Here is an 18,139-nt window from a genome sequence, read left to right on the forward strand (position 1 = left end):
TTTTCTCTGAATAGGATAACAGATGTCCCCCCCCTCACACACACACACACACACACACACACACACACACACACACACACACACACACTCTGACACACTTACACAAACACACACACACATTCATCACCCCCTCTTCTGCCTCAGGACTATTCAATCATTAGCTTGCATTGTAAGTGACAGATGTCTCCATTGTGGAGGCTCCCATGTACCAGACAGGAATCACTGATTCTTCTTCGTCTAAAGTAATGATGGCTTTTGGAGCAGATTTTACATGTTGTTATTTAAATCCAATAGTTAAATAGCTTAAATTGATAGAGAGAGAGAGAGAAAGAGAGAGAGAGAGAAAGAGAGAGACCCTGGTGAACATTTGTCTAAAAATAACCCCCTCGTTCATTTCCCTCACCCAAGCCTCTCTCTCTCTCTCTCTCTCTCTCTCTCTCTCTCTCTCTCTCCATTATTCACAGACACTCTTACCTCAGATAACCTCAGTGACGTTCTGTGCAGACAGAGATTCCAGACAGCGTCTTTGTTGCAGTGTCATGCTATGTGTTATAATTTCTGTGTGGGTTTTCATATTATTATATTACATTGTATATGTTCAGAGCTGTTTATGCATTACATTGAGAATGACACATAATTGTATAATTACTAGAATTAACATGACTGTTCTGGGGAGAACTGGCAGCTTTTTAAAGACTCAACACTAAACTGCAATATGACTGTGTTTAATTTGACCAAAAACAAAAGTATTGACTGGTATATATACTTTTATTTATTTATTTATTCATTTATTTATTTTTATTCTCTAATGCAGGGCTTAGAGAAGCTGTAGAGCCTCATTGGTGAAATGCATTTCACTGATGTCATTGTAATAACATTGTTAAGATCTTAATTAAACCAAAGCTATTGCTTGCAATTACTTAAGTGACAAACCTATAATATCCTAATAACATATATGCTAATGCAAGTGAATCATTGCATTATTTCATGTATAAATCAAAAGTACATTGCTTCACGCTACTAGCAGTGTTCTATAGGCAGCCCTCCACAGTAAGTCCGCCTGACTGCTTCATCATCTGTGGCAGACCACAACAAAGCCAGACTCAAATCACAATCACCTCATGTGTTTTATATTTATTATCTATTTATGTACCTTGATCCTCGTCAACTTTTTGGGTTTGTTTCTTTCCTCAGAGTTTTACACAGTAACAATTCATGCCCTCCCTCTGTTTTACTGTTTTCCCATAGAAAGAGAAAGTTCCCCCAAACGCTTTCATGATATTCCGCATGGAACAGAGGCCAAAAGTTGTGGCAGAGCTCCAAAACCCGCTGTCAACAAAGTCATTGGACAGAGGTTAGGTGTCTTTGCTCTGTATGTTTGAAACGCTTGGTGTCACACAAACTTCACCACAGTTTGATAAAAGATTTAAAACCTTTCTGCTATCGAGCACTGTCAAAGACAACACCTCTAAAATGTAAAATTGTTCCTCTAAATATAATTCTTGACATCTTAACGGTTAGTTTTGTCACGTGACCAGTGAACAAATCTAAATTTGAAAAGAGCATTTCCAGCATTTACTTAATGCTTTTGTTTGTGTTGTTGTGTGTCCACAGTTGAGGTCGCTTCACAAAGAGGAACAGGCAAAATACTATGAACATGCAGACAGGGAGAAGCAGCTCCACTCTCAGCTCTTCCCTGAGTGGTCAACCAATACAATAAAATGAAATGGTTTCCTCCAGTGCCATTCTGATCCAAGTCAGGTTATTCATCAAGTACAAAATCAACTTGTGTTTTCAAATTTCTCTCTTGTCTTTGACATGTGGATGAAGTTGAAGCATCTTGGAACATTTTCAGTTTGTCGTCACACAGTCATCTTTAGTCACATATATAGAAAACAAATCAATTCAAGAAGGAAAAGAACTACACTTATGACTGGGCCAGATCTGGATCCTTTAAGCTCAATGAAAGCCAGAGGAGAGAGGAGCGAGCACTGTGATTGGTTAGACTGTAATAAACGGACTTGATGTGCAGTTGAACAGAGGAAGAGAGGAAGTGCCTGAAGGTGCTGGGTAGAATGTAAACAACAGTTATTAGAAGAATTGTCACAATAACTTCCACATTACACTGCCTGAGGAGTGTGTGTGTGTGTGTGTGTGTGTGTGTGTGTGTGTGTGTGTGTGTGTGTGTGTGGGTGTGTGTGTTACCCAAAATCTGTTTGCACACTTACACTATGGGACTCACTTCCCATTAAATTCAAAAACTGGTCCTCACAAGGTACAAAAAACTTCAAATTTGGGGTTAAGATTTTATTGCGTAAGGAGAAGTCAGAACAGAAAGTATTTGTATTGGCTGAGATGTTACTACAGTATCCAAAGTAATAGAGCTGTAAACAGACACAAGGGCTTCACACATGTATTTGTTTTGAAATAGGGCCCAGTTTGTTTGTTTGTTTGTGTGGCCAAGCCCATAAATTATGGGTGTTGTACATGTACATGAGTTTTTGTTCATGTGTACGGATATAAACATGCTGCTGTGTCTTAGGTTTGTATTCCATGGTAAATATGTGTTTCTGTATGTGCACTGGTTTCCAGGCTGATTAGAATGTTAATCTTTGAGGGGTCCAGTAATGAGTGGGGGGCAGTCTCCTCCAACATGGGCACACACACACACACACACACACACACACACACACACACACACACACACAGACAAATGTGTTTCTCAATCTCTCCATCTATTACACAAGAAGACCCCCACACGTAAATGAAACCTCCTCTCACAAATCCACCCCCTCCCACACACACGCAGTAAAACCCTGTTTAATAGTTTATTGAGCTTCAGCTGCTTCCCACATAGGCCTCAGCTGATTCAAGATGCTGGAGGGGGGTTGAGTGGAGGGGGTGGGAGGGGTTTGGGAGCGTGACGGGGGTGTGGAGGTCAGACAGCTGCTGTGTACAGTAACCGTGGAAACCTTTGTCTGAGCCTGTCAAAATGGAGAAGGATGAGTCGGGCAGTAAATTCAAATTTGAGTTCTTTTATTTTGTGTCTACCACACAAGTTGCCACAGATTTGCGTTTGGCAGTTTTTTCTTCATTTTTATCAGACAACAGTTACACAAAACATGGCAGACATGACTCCCCCCCACTGCAGAAATAATTCACAACCAGATCTGTTACTTAAAAAAATGTTAAGTGGCATAACCACAATGTAAAAATGTAGTAAATTACAATAAACTCGTGATTAATACTAAATTGTAGTTGTCATCGTTAATTCATTGTTAATTGTAATAGTTATTATACTTTAGTTTTTCTTAAGCACAGAATTTGAGTACTTTAAATAATTTTAAACCAGGAATTGACTTTTATAATTCACAGACATACATAAGACAAAACTATGGATTATATAATTATCATTTTATGTTATAAAACCTGGATGTTTCCCAAAGCTTTGGAACATAGTGAATATAATTGTATAACTGTAATGCTCATTACATAAATGAGACCTTGTTGCCCTCTAGTGTCAGAAACATACTCTACAATTCTGTTACCGTCCATCCACCCATCCTCTATACAGCTTATCCTTTGAGGGTCACAGGGAGCTGGAGCCAATCCCAGATGACAATGAGCGAGAGGCGGGGTTTACCCTGAACAGGTAACATACACCATTCACTCTCACATTCACACAATTTAGAGTCTCCAATGAACTCAACCCCAATCTGCATGTTTTTGGTATGTACAAGTAAATCAGAATACCCAGAGAAATCTCACGCAAACATGGGAAGAACATGCCAACTCTACACAGCAAGACCCTCGCTGAACTGGGATTCAAACCAGGAACCTTTTTGCTGTGGATTCCAATAATGTAATTAATAAATGTAAAAACATATCCATAGAGAACATACATTTATATCCTTATTAAGGACCCATGACATTTACTACATAATGAAGTAGTCATTTAAATGAAGTGAAGGGGAAGCCAACATTTGTACAGGCATTCAGTTTAATTTAATTTGAAGAGAGTTCAAAGTTATGATACTTAAAAAAAAACACACACACACAGAAGCAATGTGGGCATAGAAATGTCCAAGCTAAGAAGCTGGGCAGATTCCCAAATGCACAGAGTACAAAATATCACAATGTCATATGTACAACACAAAAAGAACACAAATACACAGACGAGCACTCTCAGCTAGATGGAGTTTGGTATTTACATGAAAATAAATAGAACAAACCGATAAATAACATCACAATGCATTGGTTGATGGATGATGACATAGAGCTGGATTTGCAGATATAGAGCCGACCACTGATTTATCTCTATACACTACAGACAGAGCAAAGTTATTCTTCATAGTGGCAGAACATACACAGTCTTTTTGTAAATAAACCACAACTTTCATCTTTTTAAATCCAAATTTGTTTTCCCCTGAATAATTTACATTCAAGCCAGCTCAGGATAGGGATCGAGCCTGAAGACGTAGACAGACGTAAATATTTGATTGAATATTGGAGGAAAATCAGCCTATAGTCAACTCAGGGTGGAACGAGGCTGTGAGCTCGTTCCCCAGACCGCCACAGCTTCTTTCACTTTCACCAGCGTGTAGGACAAACGACGACGTCAGAGAGGATATAAAAAGACAAGTAAATATCTGCAAAGACAAAAACTCCACCGGCTTCTCTTTCAAAACACTGAGATAATCACCAAGATTCATTATTTCTCCGGATAATATTCATTATATTTCATTACATTACATACAAGTAGGGATATATAAAAACATGTAATGGTTGTATACAGAAATAGAAAATATAAATTTTAACCTTCGGTGAGCTGCAGTTGATGATTATTTCATCTCTGAATGGTGATGAAACAATCTCAGCCCCGGTCTCAAAGGGAGGGTTAGAAATCTATGTTTTTTCTTTTTCCATGTACATCTTACCTCTGGATATTTATTTATTTTCCTTCTTTAAAATGTAGCTGAAGTGAGAGTCCATGATATGAAATAAGTAACAAAAATGACGTCTCTGTCTTCACAAATACGCGGATAACAGCGGAGGTGTCATGTTCTGTAAACGCAGGTCTCTCTCATGTAACACCAATAATATCTTGGAGAAGATGAGGACATGACATGTTACTGTACATCATCATCAGATTTTATATCAGCAAAGGGGAAGAACAAAGGAAATAATAAGCTCAAATATAAGGATGACAAGGTTGTGCATGTGTTATGATGTGTATTCCTGTCTCAGTACAGCAGGGATCACTCGTAGCGATGGTACATTTTTTAACGCTGCGTTTGATGTTTCCTTGTCAGGTTACAGCTGAAAGTCGTTCTTTTTCGAGCCTGATCTCCAGAAGCTGCCGCCGCAGTAAAGAGAAGGAATATTAACTTCTGTCCCGCACCACACAAACACTACTGTATTTTGGGTTATTTGTGATAACGGTCAGCTATAAGCACGACCTTTGACACCTCTCACGAACACAATGATCCTCTCTCAACACAGGCCTGTCTCCAGATTGTATCTACAACACTCGCATCATGGCTTAAAATAAACACGTCACACTTTAACACATCCATTCATCTACATTTTCCTCACATGAAGTCTTTCATGGTTTTAGCACTAGCAACCGAGAACCCAAAGCAAGGCCCTACCTCACCTCAACCCTTCTCGCACCTCTTCCTCTAATCCCTTTTAGCTCTTCCTTTCCTCTTCCTCCTCCCGGAGTTCTCCTGGGGCTTTTCCTCTTTGCTTCCCATCACCACCGCTCCGTTGGCGGCCTTGCTGAGGCCGTTGAGGGCCCCGTTAGAGAGGGCCTTGCCTGCCTTGGAGGAGGAGGAGGAAGCGTCGCGCCTGGGCAGCTGGCGGCGATAGGTCTGGTAGTAGAAGTTGCCGAAGAGGATGATGAAGGTGATGGCGTAGCAGATGAGGGAGTAGTGCATCCAGTGGGGGAAGTCGCAGTTGACATAGAGGGACAAGGCCGTGTGGCCGATGGTGACGTGGAACTGGACCTGAGCCACAAAGAGAGAAATTAAATCGTATTTTTTAAAAGCTATTTGATTTCACTTTATAATTACAGTTAGATTGAACTTCCAAAATGTGTTAAACAAAAAGGTTTCCAAAGAGGAAATTAATGTCTAACCATCTGGATGATGGTCAAATACTTCTTCCACCACAGGTACTTCTGGATCTTAGGTCCGCAGGAGGCCAGGCCATAGTACAGATACATCAAGACATGGATCACTGCGTTCATGTGCGCACCGAAGAACGCTGCGAAGAGAAGAACATAAAAACAACGTTTTAAATTGTGTCTTGCCAATTGTAAGGCTTCATCACACAAACTCATACGTCTCTAATAGGTTTGCTTTCAAGCTCTTATTAAGTTAAAAGATGTGTCTTTTTTACTAGTAGGTGTTGCTCAAGTGAGTCAGTAGTTCAAGAGGATACATTCTAATGATTTTGGTGACATTTATACAGATCAGGTGGACATTTGTGGTTTTGAGTGAGATGTCTTAGCAGCTGTTGGATTGAAATTTGGAACAGACAAGCATTTCCATCACTGGATGAAAATTAATAGAGTTACCATCTCCAATCACAGTCAGGTCAACATTTTAATTTGCCAAATATTTGTATTTATGACCTAATACCTGTAATAAATAAATGCATGCCAACATGCTAAAATATGGTAACATACCAAACATTCTGATGAAAATTGTGTGAACTACATATGTGGGTCTAAGGAACAGGGCAAAGAGCACAACAATTTTGATTTCTAATTTAACTAGAAAGGAACTCAGTTAAGCACATACCTCTGCCAAGGCCCAACAGTCCCCTTATGAAAGCATAATTAAATTCACTTGATCCAGATTTCTATTTGGATATGCACCAAGTTGCACACGCAATATCAGTCCCCTAAACATTTTTGTCATCAAGATCCATGAATTAGAAGGAAAATGTTGAAAAATATCTTGAAATGTAAAAAGAAAGTTTTAAAAAAATCGTAGATCTGACTACTGATCTCAAACTGCACCAAAATTCCAAGAGTTTTTCCCTGAACCTGACACCAGAAAATTCGAAGCTAATTAATCCAGCACTTTTTGCATATTCCTAACTAACAAACAGACAAAAACACAGACAAAAACATAACCTCCTTGGCTGAGGTAAATTATTTCATAAAAAGGAATTAGGCACAAAGACAAATCCTGCCATTTACTGTAGCCTGAGCTACTCACACTGTCCTCCTGCCACCCATTTGATGCCGATCCACCAGAGAGTGAACATGGTGCAGTGGTGGTAGACGTGCAGGAAGGTAACCTGGTTGAATTTTTTTCTCAGGATGAAAAACACTGTGTCCAGGTACTCGATGCCTTTGGATATGAAATACCACCACAGAGCTCCTGCCACCTGTCCGACACAAAGGCAGAAATGTGTTGAAGGCAGGAACAGGAGGGGGAAGGAAAAAAGAAAGAAAAAGTGAAATATAGACAGCTAGAGCAGAGGAGTCTAATCTATTCTGCCACACCTCGACCTCAGGGTCACTTGAGACAAGAGGACTGTGCTTTCTCTGTCAGGTGTGTAACTGCGTCATGGAGCAGCAGGAAGGAAGGTGAAACTCAACACGATCCCTCCTCCAGCTGCACTTTTTCTGATGACAGGATCCAAGTTAGTGGAAGCTGATCATGTTTCCAAAAAGCACTGACCGTGAAGGTTCCCTGACGCCCTGACAAGACTTTTCTTACGTATTTGGTTAGAGCACTTAGAGTGAAGTGAGATCTCCATCTGTCTGTGACAAATGGCAGTGAAGTTGTGAACTGTTACAAATGAAGTTGCATACATTTTTTGATTTAATAAAAGTCTGTGTGCATGTGCCTTTGTGTGTGTGTGTGTGTTTGTCTGCAGCTCCAAACACTCACCCTGACTTCATTGGGGTCCTCTGAATAATCCACCGGTTGACAGATGTAACTGTAGCTTGCAGACCGCGCCGCCATAAACAGCTAAAGAACAAGAGAAGGTCTCGATGGAATCAGTGATATACAGTAAATGAATAAAAGCAGAGAGGCACAGTGGGAGGAGACAGAAGAGAGATGGAGTACAGGCAGGAGGCGGAACACACTGTAATAAGGTTAGTCTAATCCCAGGGGGGCAGAACTGCGACTGCAACATATTCATCTAGATGGATAATTCTAGTTGGAATAAGACGTCTTCCACAGATTCCTTACACACATACATTCATTACAGTTTCTTTGGCACATGCAGGTAAAAAAAGGCCACTGAGCTTATTCTGTAACTACAACCAACCTCTTTAAAGATGAAGAAGTTGAGGAAGACCATGCTGAAGTTGTAGACAATGAGGGTCTTGCGGAGCTGGAAGGGTTCTCTGTTCTTCATGTATTTGGGCCCCAGCCAGAGAAAGAGCAAGTAGGAGGTGCTGATGGCCAGTGTGGGCAGGGGGTTGTTCATCAGAGGCCATTTCTCCACTCGCTTGTCTGTGGAACAGAAGTTCTCACAGCGTTACATAACTATTCTTAATGTTCCCTCTGCACAGCACTGACTCAGAATGAGTTCGGTGTAGATGATGGATTAGTGTGTCCCAAGGTGACTTGTCTGGAGGTCGTCGTGATGTAAACACTCTCTCTTAATGATGTATGGGTACTGGTGGAGTCTGAGTCTCAATCATGGTTCTCTGTATAGAATTGTTCATCATATAGCATAGCACAGATTTGAACAGAGTACAGTATAGTATAGTATAGTATAGTATATTATAGTATAGACAAGTATAGTATAGTATAGTATAGGGAAGTATACCATACTATATTATGTACAGTATAGTATGTATAGTATAGTAAAGACAAGTATACAATTGCCTGTATAGTATAGTAAGGAACGTTATAGTAAAGAAATGTATAATATAGTATAGCATTTATAGCATAGTAAAGAAAAGTATAGTATAGCATGCATAGTATAGCATGTATAGTATGTACACTACAGCATAGTATGTATATTATAGTATAGCATATACATTATAGTAAAGAAAAGTTTAGTATAGTGTAGTATAGTATCGTGAAAAAAGTATAGTATAGTAATTCCTTTTATTGCATTATTGAGTACGATCTGGCTTTTCTATTATTTGCTATCTTTCAACATATATTATTTTGTGAAGCACCCTAAGTCCTATAGAAAGGATGTTTATTATTACTAGTATTATTATTATTAGCAGTAGTAGTAGTAGTAGTAGTAGGAACATACATACACTTTTTTTCAACTCAATGGTGCAACTTTGACTCATCCCATCACAAATTCCCACTAAAGCACCACCACTGTGTGACTCACAGTGACTCATAACTAATCTGTAGATATAAATATGCTGTATATGAGAGAACACATGAAAATGTGTGTTTGTTCACTCCTAAAACATTAAAATGATCTTTCACTCCGACAATCGATCATAAAGAAAACCCAAGACTATTACCTGCTATGGTTAGGGTCCATTTGTAGAACTCTATGGTGTCATTGATAAAATGGGTCACAATCTCCATGGTTGTGGCCGAGGACCTGGAATGAAGAGGACAGATGTGAACAAGGCCTTTAAATTCTCAGCTTTCCACCAACATTTGATGGATAAAACCGAATCATGAGGGGGGGACATCCTCAGAGAGACCAGTTACTCATAATGTGACCTCGTGTGAACTCTGCTTTTCTCTTTGACTGGAACATAACGTTAATACAGCTTCATACATCTCCATGGATCTGTAAAATAAACAGACCAGAGGCCAGCTGTGAGCCCTACAGGAGCCTGTGGCCCCATGAGGCCCTGAGAGATGCGCTGTGGGTTTCATTGCGCACAAAGGCAGGGAGCAGCAGGCAGCAGAGCGCATGTGTCAGCGGATTTTTGGCTTCAGCGCGACCACCCTCCAACCTGGTGGTCCTTCACATCGAGAGGGTTGGCCTCGTGGCAGCGCTTCCTTACACTGAAATGGGTCATCTGCTTTAGACAGAAGCGGACTGACGCGCACATGCCGATGAACACCGAAGACTCACAATGTGATTTAACGATCCTAAAAAAGGGATGACACCCCCTCCATCCCTCCCCCGTCCATCCCTCCCCCTCTCTCCGGCCTGAAGCTGATCGAGCTTCTGCTGCAGCATCTGCCACAGTCCCGCACGCGCTCTCCCTGTACTACCTGCTGTGAGCATTAACCATTCATAAAGGACTTAATACGCACCGAACATCGCGTTTCTTACAGATATGGATGATTCTATTCACAGTATAGGATTTCAATCATTTCAACGTGCCTCCTGCGGCATGCACCGGGCCTTCAGATCGCCTGCATTCACTTCATCACCGGTAGGGTTTTTAAAAAACCACCTCAGCTGTTCCCATCTCACATCTGCGTAAACACCGATCCATTCGAATGATAAGTGTGGAAATGGAGGCTGAGCACAGCAAACACACCACAGACCGTAATAACATCCACAATGGTCTGCGTGCCAATGAAGATGCTCATCACCTTACCGTGTCGGTGCTTTGCAGAATATCCCTGTGTTATGACATTCAGCGCAGGCCCGCGCACTGTGCGTAATTCTGCCCGCTCTGATCCACCGATCCCAGTTTCTATCAGACGGATTCAACTGTTCCGCGTCCACAGACAGAGGAGAATGAAAGGAGCCGCTGAGTTCACAGCGACGGTCACAATTTGTCTCTTCGGGACAACACCAGCCTCCACTGCGTCTGCTTCAATGAATTTCTCCTCTGGTCCACACCAGCGCCAGCGTCAAGGCAGACACAATCAGGCACACATTTCCGGTCAGACTTTCATAATAAATAAAAGGTTAACGGTTTTTTTTTTCCTTTTGTGAGATGCTCTCTCTCTCTTTGCATAAAAAATATATGATTGACAATGTTTTATATCATAGCCATACAAACTTTGACTATAATTTTCCAAAATGTGATATTAAAATAGGCAATTAAGCAACAACAAATAATAATAGTAATGAAGACAATTAGTCTACAGAAAATGAGGCTGCATTAAAATGCACTGCGCATAATTAATCAACATTGGTTATTTCTTAGCCAATGGGAGCATTTTATATTATTATTATTATTATTATTATTATTATTATATGTCACAAAATGCTCCCGTTGGCCTAGCTAATTGTGTGAGAGGCTTATTTTCATCAATAATTGACACATTGTGTTCGATGCAATTTAATTTATTTTCCTTTGACTTAACATATATTTTATTTCATTTCACTTTATGTTGTAATATATGCGCACACTTCACGGCTCTATTTGAAGCCGTCTCACTGTACATCCTGTCTGAGTCGGACTGCTCCTGTGTAACTTGACGCAGCTCCGCTCCTACGCTGCTGCCGCCGGACTGGAATGATGGAGATGCTCTGCGCATGCGCACACATGGAGGCGGATGCAGCAGAAACTCATCAGCGAGACACAACCAGAGTGAGACAGGAACAGAAGTGAACCAGCCTTCAAAATAAGACGGATAAACTAGTGTCCCATTTGACAAAAATACGAACTCTGCATTAAACCCCGGTAAATCTTTGTTATAAAAGTGGATGATGATTATGAAAAACGATTAAATGACACGCAGAAGAAATGTCAGTGAATTTGAGGGTGTAAACCTATTATGAGTGAGAAGCTGCAGACATGAAATATGATGAAAATGGTTTTATTTTGATATTCCTGGCCATGATCCTGTATCTCACTGAGTCTAACTGGACACTCGGTAACGCTGCTGTTGCACAGGTTTTTCTCTTGTCCTCTTTACATGTACGAGCCGTTTGCTCTCATCTGTAGATTACATATTTTCTTGCTATTATCCAGGGATTCACATTGCGCCTCGGGGTGGACCAGCGCGTCTGTACGCAGCTTTTTTACGCACGACAGAAATGCGTAGAAAAGCAGAGATGCGCTCCTGGGACTGTCTTCATTGATGGTCGTGAGCTCCCATCACAGGCCCTGTTCTCTGGTCAGTGGAGTTAGTTCCTCACATGAAGATGGTCCGGTGAGGTACCAGGAAGAGGGGTTTCACCGAGAATTCTGAAAAGACGAACAAAATGAAGATTTGGAGCACGGAGCATGTTTTCAGGTGGGTCACACTGGTCTTCATCGTCTTAGATTATTGTTAAAGCAGAATGAAGTGAGATGTAGTTGCAGGGCAAGGTCGATGGGACCTTCACACGGGTTATCTCAGTTTAAACTGCAGCATTAAACTCTGAAGATAAAATGAGATGAGATTAGATAATCCTTAGAACCACTATGGGGAAATTCAGTGTGATTACTCAGAGCACCATGAAGGAACTTCAGGCAGAACAACTGCATGGTTGTAGTCAGTAAATTCCCAATAATCTGTAATACGACTCTATAGATTGATGGGGAGTCACTATGAGTATTAAACACCAGGAGTCAGTGAACTGTCAGATGTTTCATATCAGAAAACACAAATAAAACCAAACCAACAGATCATCACTCACAGTTTGTCCTGTTTTGGTTGATTAGACACTGACTACATTAACCCATGTGCATGTAACCTAATGAGGACATGATAAAATCTGTTCGTGTGCACTATAAGCTTGTTGTCAGTTATATTTCTTCCCATTTGTGTGTTTTTTGTACGCGTTTGTCTGCAGTTACCCGTGGGAGACGGTGATCAAGGCTGCAATGAGAAAGTACCCCAACCCCATGAACCCTAACGTGGTCGGCGTGGACGTGCTGGACCGCAGCCTGGACGCCCAGGGACGCCTGCACAGCCACAGACTCCTCAGCACAGAGTGGGGCCTGCCGAGCATCGTACGAGCGGTCAGTGGACAACACATAGACCCACAGTCAGAATGTACACACATGCAGAAAAGGAGGATGAAGATGTACGTTTCTAAATGATGCTCAAGGGCCTGCAAGGGTCTGAGACGAGGTTCCAACATGTCATTAACTAAATCTACTGTGTATTGTTGTGTTTGCAGATACTGGGAACCAACCACACACAAACCTACGTGAAGGAGCACTCCATAGTCGACCCAGACGAGAAAAAGATGGAGCTGTGCTCAACAAATGTTAGTTTGTATTGAGCCCTTCAGCCACCAATGTCCGATCAGCAAGTTTCACAGCATTGACTGGTTACACATTTGAACTAGAATGGCACACAGTAGAGCACGTCCCTCCATCACGGCCCAACAGTCAAATCAATCAAGCTGCACCTAATATCACACACTCATAGATATCAGTTCCCTAAATGAGCCTGATTTTGTCATATCAAGATCCATGAATTATTCCCCGGGAAAAACTTTGAAAAACACCCCATCTTGCAATATTCAAGAAAGTGAAAAAAGTTTGAGTTTCGCGATAATCCGTCTAGTAGTTTATGTAATCCTGCTCAGAAACCAAGTGACTAACACTCAGCAGTGAAAACATAACCTCATGCACACTATTGCATGGAGATTTAAAAGACCTTGATGCAAACTGTAAAATTGTATCCAGCATAATGTAAAATTATGTCTCACAATGTGAACATTTTGTGATCATAAAACATTTCAGATCAAATAAGAATTTAGCAGATTGCACTTTTAACATCTTTCGGTTTTTAAAAATCATTAATGCATAATGCGACCTGCTGAAGGGACTGAATGACTGTTACTGGTTCAGGTAGTTTAAAAATAACTGGGTTACAGATCTCAAAGCTGGTGTGCACATTCAAACACATGGATCCAAGAGCCATTTAACTATTCACTGAGATCCCAGTAGGTGGATGGATGGAGGCATGGATTCTTTTTCTGGATAAGAGACAACATATATTCATTCATCACCATGCATACCATTACTAAACAAAATAATAAAATAAGTAAAATGTAAAGAAAGTTGCTTACATAAGTTGTGCATCCACTAAGTCAACAAAGCATCTGAAGTCTTCATCAGAAACCCAATTGTCTCTTAGATATACAATCACCAAACATTAGGGGCTATTAGGAACTAGTAATCAAAGACAAAGGGAGTTAGGGTGTGTGTTAGATGGACATAATACAAAGGATAGAAAATAAGTTCTCAAACAATTGGCACGATAAACTGAAACAACATGGCCGCATGTTCTCAAACAAAGGGATTTGCCTGGATACAGCGAGACCATAAAAAAACCTCCCCTTCATAACTCCTCCCCTGTGCACAGACAAGTGAATCCCCCCTCCAACCCTCACCTCAGAATGCCCCTTGATTCTGGATTAAGATTCTTTAACAATAATCAATAAATGAAGTACATGCAAATCTGTTTTATTTTCCAGATTACTCTGACCAACCTCATATCAGTGGACGAGAGGCTTCTTTACAGGCCCCACCCAGACAACCCTGAGGTGTAAGTACAATTTACATTTCATTTATGAAAGATTGTTAAGGTCACAGCGAGTGTGAGTGCACACGTATACAGGAAGTGCTGTACATTGTGTGATTGCAGGTACACAATGGCCCTGTTCACACCTGGAATTAACATTTGTCTTGAATGATATGATCACAAGTGGTCAGTGCCAAGTTCAGGTCTGAACTTAAAATGCTTCCTCAAAGTTTCCTGATATTTAGTCAGAAATACCTCATTGGGTGCTGATCTGTGACCACATTCTTTTCGCTGTGTGAATCTGTCCTGGGCCACATGTGAAGGACCGCCTACTCAGCTGAAGTCTCCTAATTTGTTTGTTGTCCCTTTAATGGCAATTTTTCATTCCGCCATCAATGATCTCACACAGATAAAGTAATTGATTTCCACACTGGATGCTTATGGTTCGTTTGATGTTTATTTAGTGAGATGAATGAAAAGAGGAACATACCAGGTGTATGTTCGCCTGTAGTTAGTTCTTCTCTCGTGTGATCCATGCTGCTAGTCTGTGACCTCCTAGTCTGATAGTCTGGTGAGAACTGTGAGCTCCCCCAGTCTTTGTGTCCTCCCCTTCCTGTTACCTATGCCCTGTTTATATCACCCAGTGCCTCTAATGAGCGCCACCAAGTGTCCAAAAAGTAATTATGACTAGCCATCAATTAAAGTAAGTGGCTCCTACAGTAATCTTTCCAATATCAACACTAATCACCACATAATGGATGAGGCTTTTGTTAAATTGATCAAATCTTTCTTCATAGCACATCTGCACAATATACATTCAGCCCCTCCTGACTCCTCTCTTTCTCTACCTCTCTCTCTCTCTCCCTCATGCCAACACCCACTGATACACACAAATGCAGTGACATAGGACACATGTAAATTCAGACTGGTTCAAAGCAACATCATTTGGTCTTTGCAAACAGAAAAGTCATACGTGCGTATTTGCATATAGAGTGAGGAAGTGAGATCCAATCACAAGCGGTCACAGGAGACACATTGAGGACACGTTTTAATGCCAGGCATGAACAGACAAACTCAACCTGTGACTTGTGATCAGATCTCTGAACTGGGCCAATGTTATGTTGTTTAGTCATATCTTGCAGTATTCATTCTCTCTCTCTCTCTCTCTCTCTCTCTCTCTCTCTCTCTCTCTCTCTCCCCCTCGCTCCTCAGTACCGTCCTGACCCAGGAGGCCATCATCACAGTCAAGGGAGTCAGTCTAAGCAGTTACCTGGAGGGGATGATGGCCAGGAGAATGTCGGCCAACGCCAGGAAGGTAACAGAAAATAAACATTCTTCTATTTATAAACTTATTTCCCCTTCTGCATGTCATCTGAATTCTGGTTCCAGTAGTAAAGATAAAGTAAAGGATTTCCTCGCATGCTGGGACTCCGCTGTCTCTCTCTGCTGTTCCAGGGTCAACAGTTACTGTCACCACTGGTGCTTTCCTGTCACTGAGTGTCTCCTCTTTAATCTCCTGTCCCTCTCTGTGGATCTGTAGGGTTGGGATGCTATTGAGTGGATTATTCAGAACTCTGAAACAGAGAACATGCCTCTCTGACATTTACTTACTCTGGTAACTTCTTTACTTTCCTTTGCAACCTTTTTTTCTATTACTGTTTTAAGCATGTTTCTTGTTTTTTCTCTTCTCTAAACTACAAAGAGAAGTGTAACGTTAGTGTATACGTCACAAAACATTTGTTTGCATACACAGGGCTGCAGCTCCACTGTGATGACCACTCTCCCTGGCTGCAGCTCCTGAACCACCGGGGATCCTCAGCATCTTGGGATCCTCTGCAGTTGGTGCTCAGACTGTCTGGAGCTCCCCCTCCCGCACACAAACACACACACACACACACACGCCTCCTCTCACCTCTAGAGAACATGCACTGGAAGCTCCGACAGACAACCGCTGCCAAAGCTCTACAGTTATGAGGAAGTGTCATAGATTCAACGGTTGTGGTTGGACTCACTAACCCATTAACAGTCGGTCTAATTAAAGCGAGTGAGGAACCCATGACAGTTTCTCTCTGTGTTTAACACTCTCCTGGTGAGTGACCACAGGGTTTAAAAGTCTTGTGTGTTGCTGTGAACGTTTTATCTTCCACGAGGAAATACATCAACTTCACCAGCAACTTGGCTGGTTAGAATATTTTACTACTAAAGCATGTTTACTTCGCTCTAATGTCCTGGCTTCGATTAGAAAGATTAGGGTGCAATAGGGAGACGCAGAAGGTACAATACTAAATAATATGCAACTAGCTTCATCATTTCATTTACACGATATATATATTTTTTCTCAACCACAAGAGACTCCTATACTAGGAGTTCAAACCAGAGACTTGTTACTGGTGCTTATTGTGTGTTTCAAGAGGCACAAACTGTAGACAAAATGTTTGCATGATAGTTACAGTATAAAAACAAGGGAAGGGAAGTTATGGGTAGTTTGGTTGCCAGGCAGCTAGCTGTGATTGCAGGAAATGTTATTCTTTATATGAGAAAAAAGATTTTTTTTTTTTTTAAAAGATGGGAATGTACCTTTGACATGGCCTTGTTTTCCTGCTGTGGAGGCACCAACACACAGGCACACACACACATACCCCGTTTCCACCAAGGCAGTTACTCAGAGTCAGTGCTTAATCTTGAACCAGTGTTTTGACAACTTAAGAACCGGCTCTCGAGCAGAACTACTGATTCCACTCTGGCACCGACCCTTTCCTTGTCCAGAAGAAAGAACCGCTTGTGACAGGGGGTTATCACACCTTACAAGACCAGTACGACCAACCACAACAACCATTCCAAACCAGCCCAGCAGCATCAGCAGGTTCACCTTGGTGGAAAAGGGGTAACAGGCAACCAGCAGATTTGTAATTGGGTAAATGCAGAAGATGGAGATGACATACAGATTGTTCTTTCAGGATCAGTGTAGCCAAATGATGGATTAACTCACTCTGTGTGTTTTTTACCTGTTTACAAGGCCTTAAATCGCAGCCTTTCTGTAATTGCCTGTGCAGCAGCAGTATAATGTCTTTCCCAGTCTGACTCACCTCCATAAACCTGCTACCTGTTTGTCCCTGAGGAGCAGGGCAGTACTGTATGTGCAACGCTGCAGCAGATGCAGATGCACACCATGACTACTTAATGTATGTGCTATATGGTTTTACTTGTTTAAAAGTAAAATCATATTTGCATAACATTTGTAAAAAATACTATTTATTTGATAACGCTGCCTAACAAGCAGTGAACGTTTGTATTTTCTGTCATGTTAAAAAAATAGTTTGAAGCTCTTGTCCTGCTGCAACAAATAAAACCATTGTTTGAGAACATTTCATGTCAGAAGTTGATTTTTTTTACATTTGCGTCAACTTCTCAGAGTCATGGATCTTAATGAAAGAAATCAGAAACATTTAGGGGACCGATATTTATGAGTTTGTGCAATTTTGAAGCAGATCTAAATACAAATCTGCATCTAGTGAATTGAAATGTGGGTTCATGAGGGGGCTGTTGGGCCTGGGCGTAGGTAAACACTGAGTGCTATTGTAGTTTTTTTTTATTAGACTCAGCACAGTGTTTCTTCTTCCGAGCACAGTTTAATTTCTCTGCTCCAAGAAGAGACTTTAATGAATGGGCAGTAATGGAAAGTCTGAGGCACAGAAAACATCATCTCTCATAGATAGTCGTTATATGCTGACGATCCCGAGTACCAGCAGTACCAAATGTTCCTTTTTTTGAATGACTAACTTGCAGTACATCATTTCTCCAGTAGAGAG

General features: G+C 41.2%; 2 protein-coding genes and 1 long non-coding RNA gene across 4 annotated transcripts; 1 reads left to right on the forward strand and 2 right to left on the reverse strand.

Moving 5' to 3' along the window:
- Window positions 1-3,019: 3,019 nt before the first annotated feature.
- elovl4a (ELOVL fatty acid elongase 4a) lies at window positions 3,020-10,774 on the reverse strand. Its single transcript, XM_035164801.2, has 7 exons — window positions 10,511-10,774; window positions 9,467-9,549; window positions 8,296-8,483; window positions 7,911-7,991; window positions 7,230-7,401; window positions 6,140-6,267; window positions 3,020-6,008 (listed from the first exon to the last, which is right to left on the reverse strand). Exons 2-7 carry the CDS (start codon window positions 9,531-9,533, stop codon window positions 5,682-5,684), a joined length of 963 nt encoding a protein of 320 aa, XP_035020692.1. The 5' UTR covers window positions 9,534-9,549; window positions 10,511-10,774; the 3' UTR covers window positions 3,020-5,681.
- An 894-nt stretch (window positions 10,775-11,668) lies between these two features.
- LOC118113643 lies at window positions 11,669-15,156 on the reverse strand. The gene is made up of 2 exons (XR_004697357.2): window positions 14,821-15,156; window positions 11,669-12,055 (listed from the first exon to the last, which is right to left on the reverse strand). It is a non-coding gene; the product is annotated as an uncharacterized LOC118113643 (long non-coding RNA).
- Window positions 11,965-17,695, forward strand: prelid3a (PRELI domain containing 3A). 2 transcript variants are annotated; one of them, XM_035163554.2, is made up of 7 exons: window positions 11,965-12,104; window positions 12,646-12,814; window positions 12,976-13,065; window positions 14,284-14,354; window positions 15,543-15,645; window positions 15,871-15,945; window positions 16,084-17,695. In XM_035163554.2, exons 1-6 carry the CDS (start codon window positions 12,073-12,075, stop codon window positions 15,928-15,930), a joined length of 525 nt encoding a protein of 174 aa, XP_035019445.1. In that variant the 5' UTR covers window positions 11,965-12,072; the 3' UTR covers window positions 15,931-15,945; window positions 16,084-17,695. The 2 variants fall into 2 exon arrangements, with proteins under 2 accessions (XP_035019445.1, XP_035019447.1); XM_035163556.2 differs by lacking the exon at window positions 15,871-15,945.
- The last annotated feature ends 444 nt before the right edge of the window (window positions 17,696-18,139 follow it).

The sequence above is a fragment of the Hippoglossus stenolepis genome, chromosome 8 (assembly GCF_022539355.2).
Source record: "Hippoglossus stenolepis isolate QCI-W04-F060 chromosome 8, HSTE1.2, whole genome shotgun sequence".
In the NCBI taxonomy this organism is placed as follows: Eukaryota; Metazoa; Chordata; class Actinopteri; order Pleuronectiformes; family Pleuronectidae; genus Hippoglossus; species Hippoglossus stenolepis.

Coding starts and splice junctions, on each gene's coding strand:
- prelid3a (XM_035163554.2), top strand. CDS start 12,073: ATGAAGATTTGGAGCACGGAGCATGTTTTCAG. Junction 12,105..12,645: donor AGCACGGAGCATGTTTTCAG/GTGGGTCACACT, acceptor GTTTGTCTGCAG/TTACCCGTGGGAGACGGTGA. Junction 12,815..12,975: donor TGCCGAGCATCGTACGAGCG/GTCAGTGGACAA, acceptor TTGTGTTTGCAG/ATACTGGGAACCAACCACAC.
- elovl4a (XM_035164801.2), bottom strand. CDS start 9,533: ATGGAGATTGTGACCCATTTTATCAATGACACCATAGAGTTCTACAAA. Junction 8,484..9,466: donor ATGGACCCTAACCATAGCAG/GTAATAGTCTTG, acceptor TCTGTTCCACAG/ACAAGCGAGTGGAGAAATGG. Junction 6,009..6,139: donor ATTTGACCATCATCCAGATG/GTTAGACATTAA, acceptor TTTGTGGCTCAG/GTCCAGTTCCACGTCACCAT.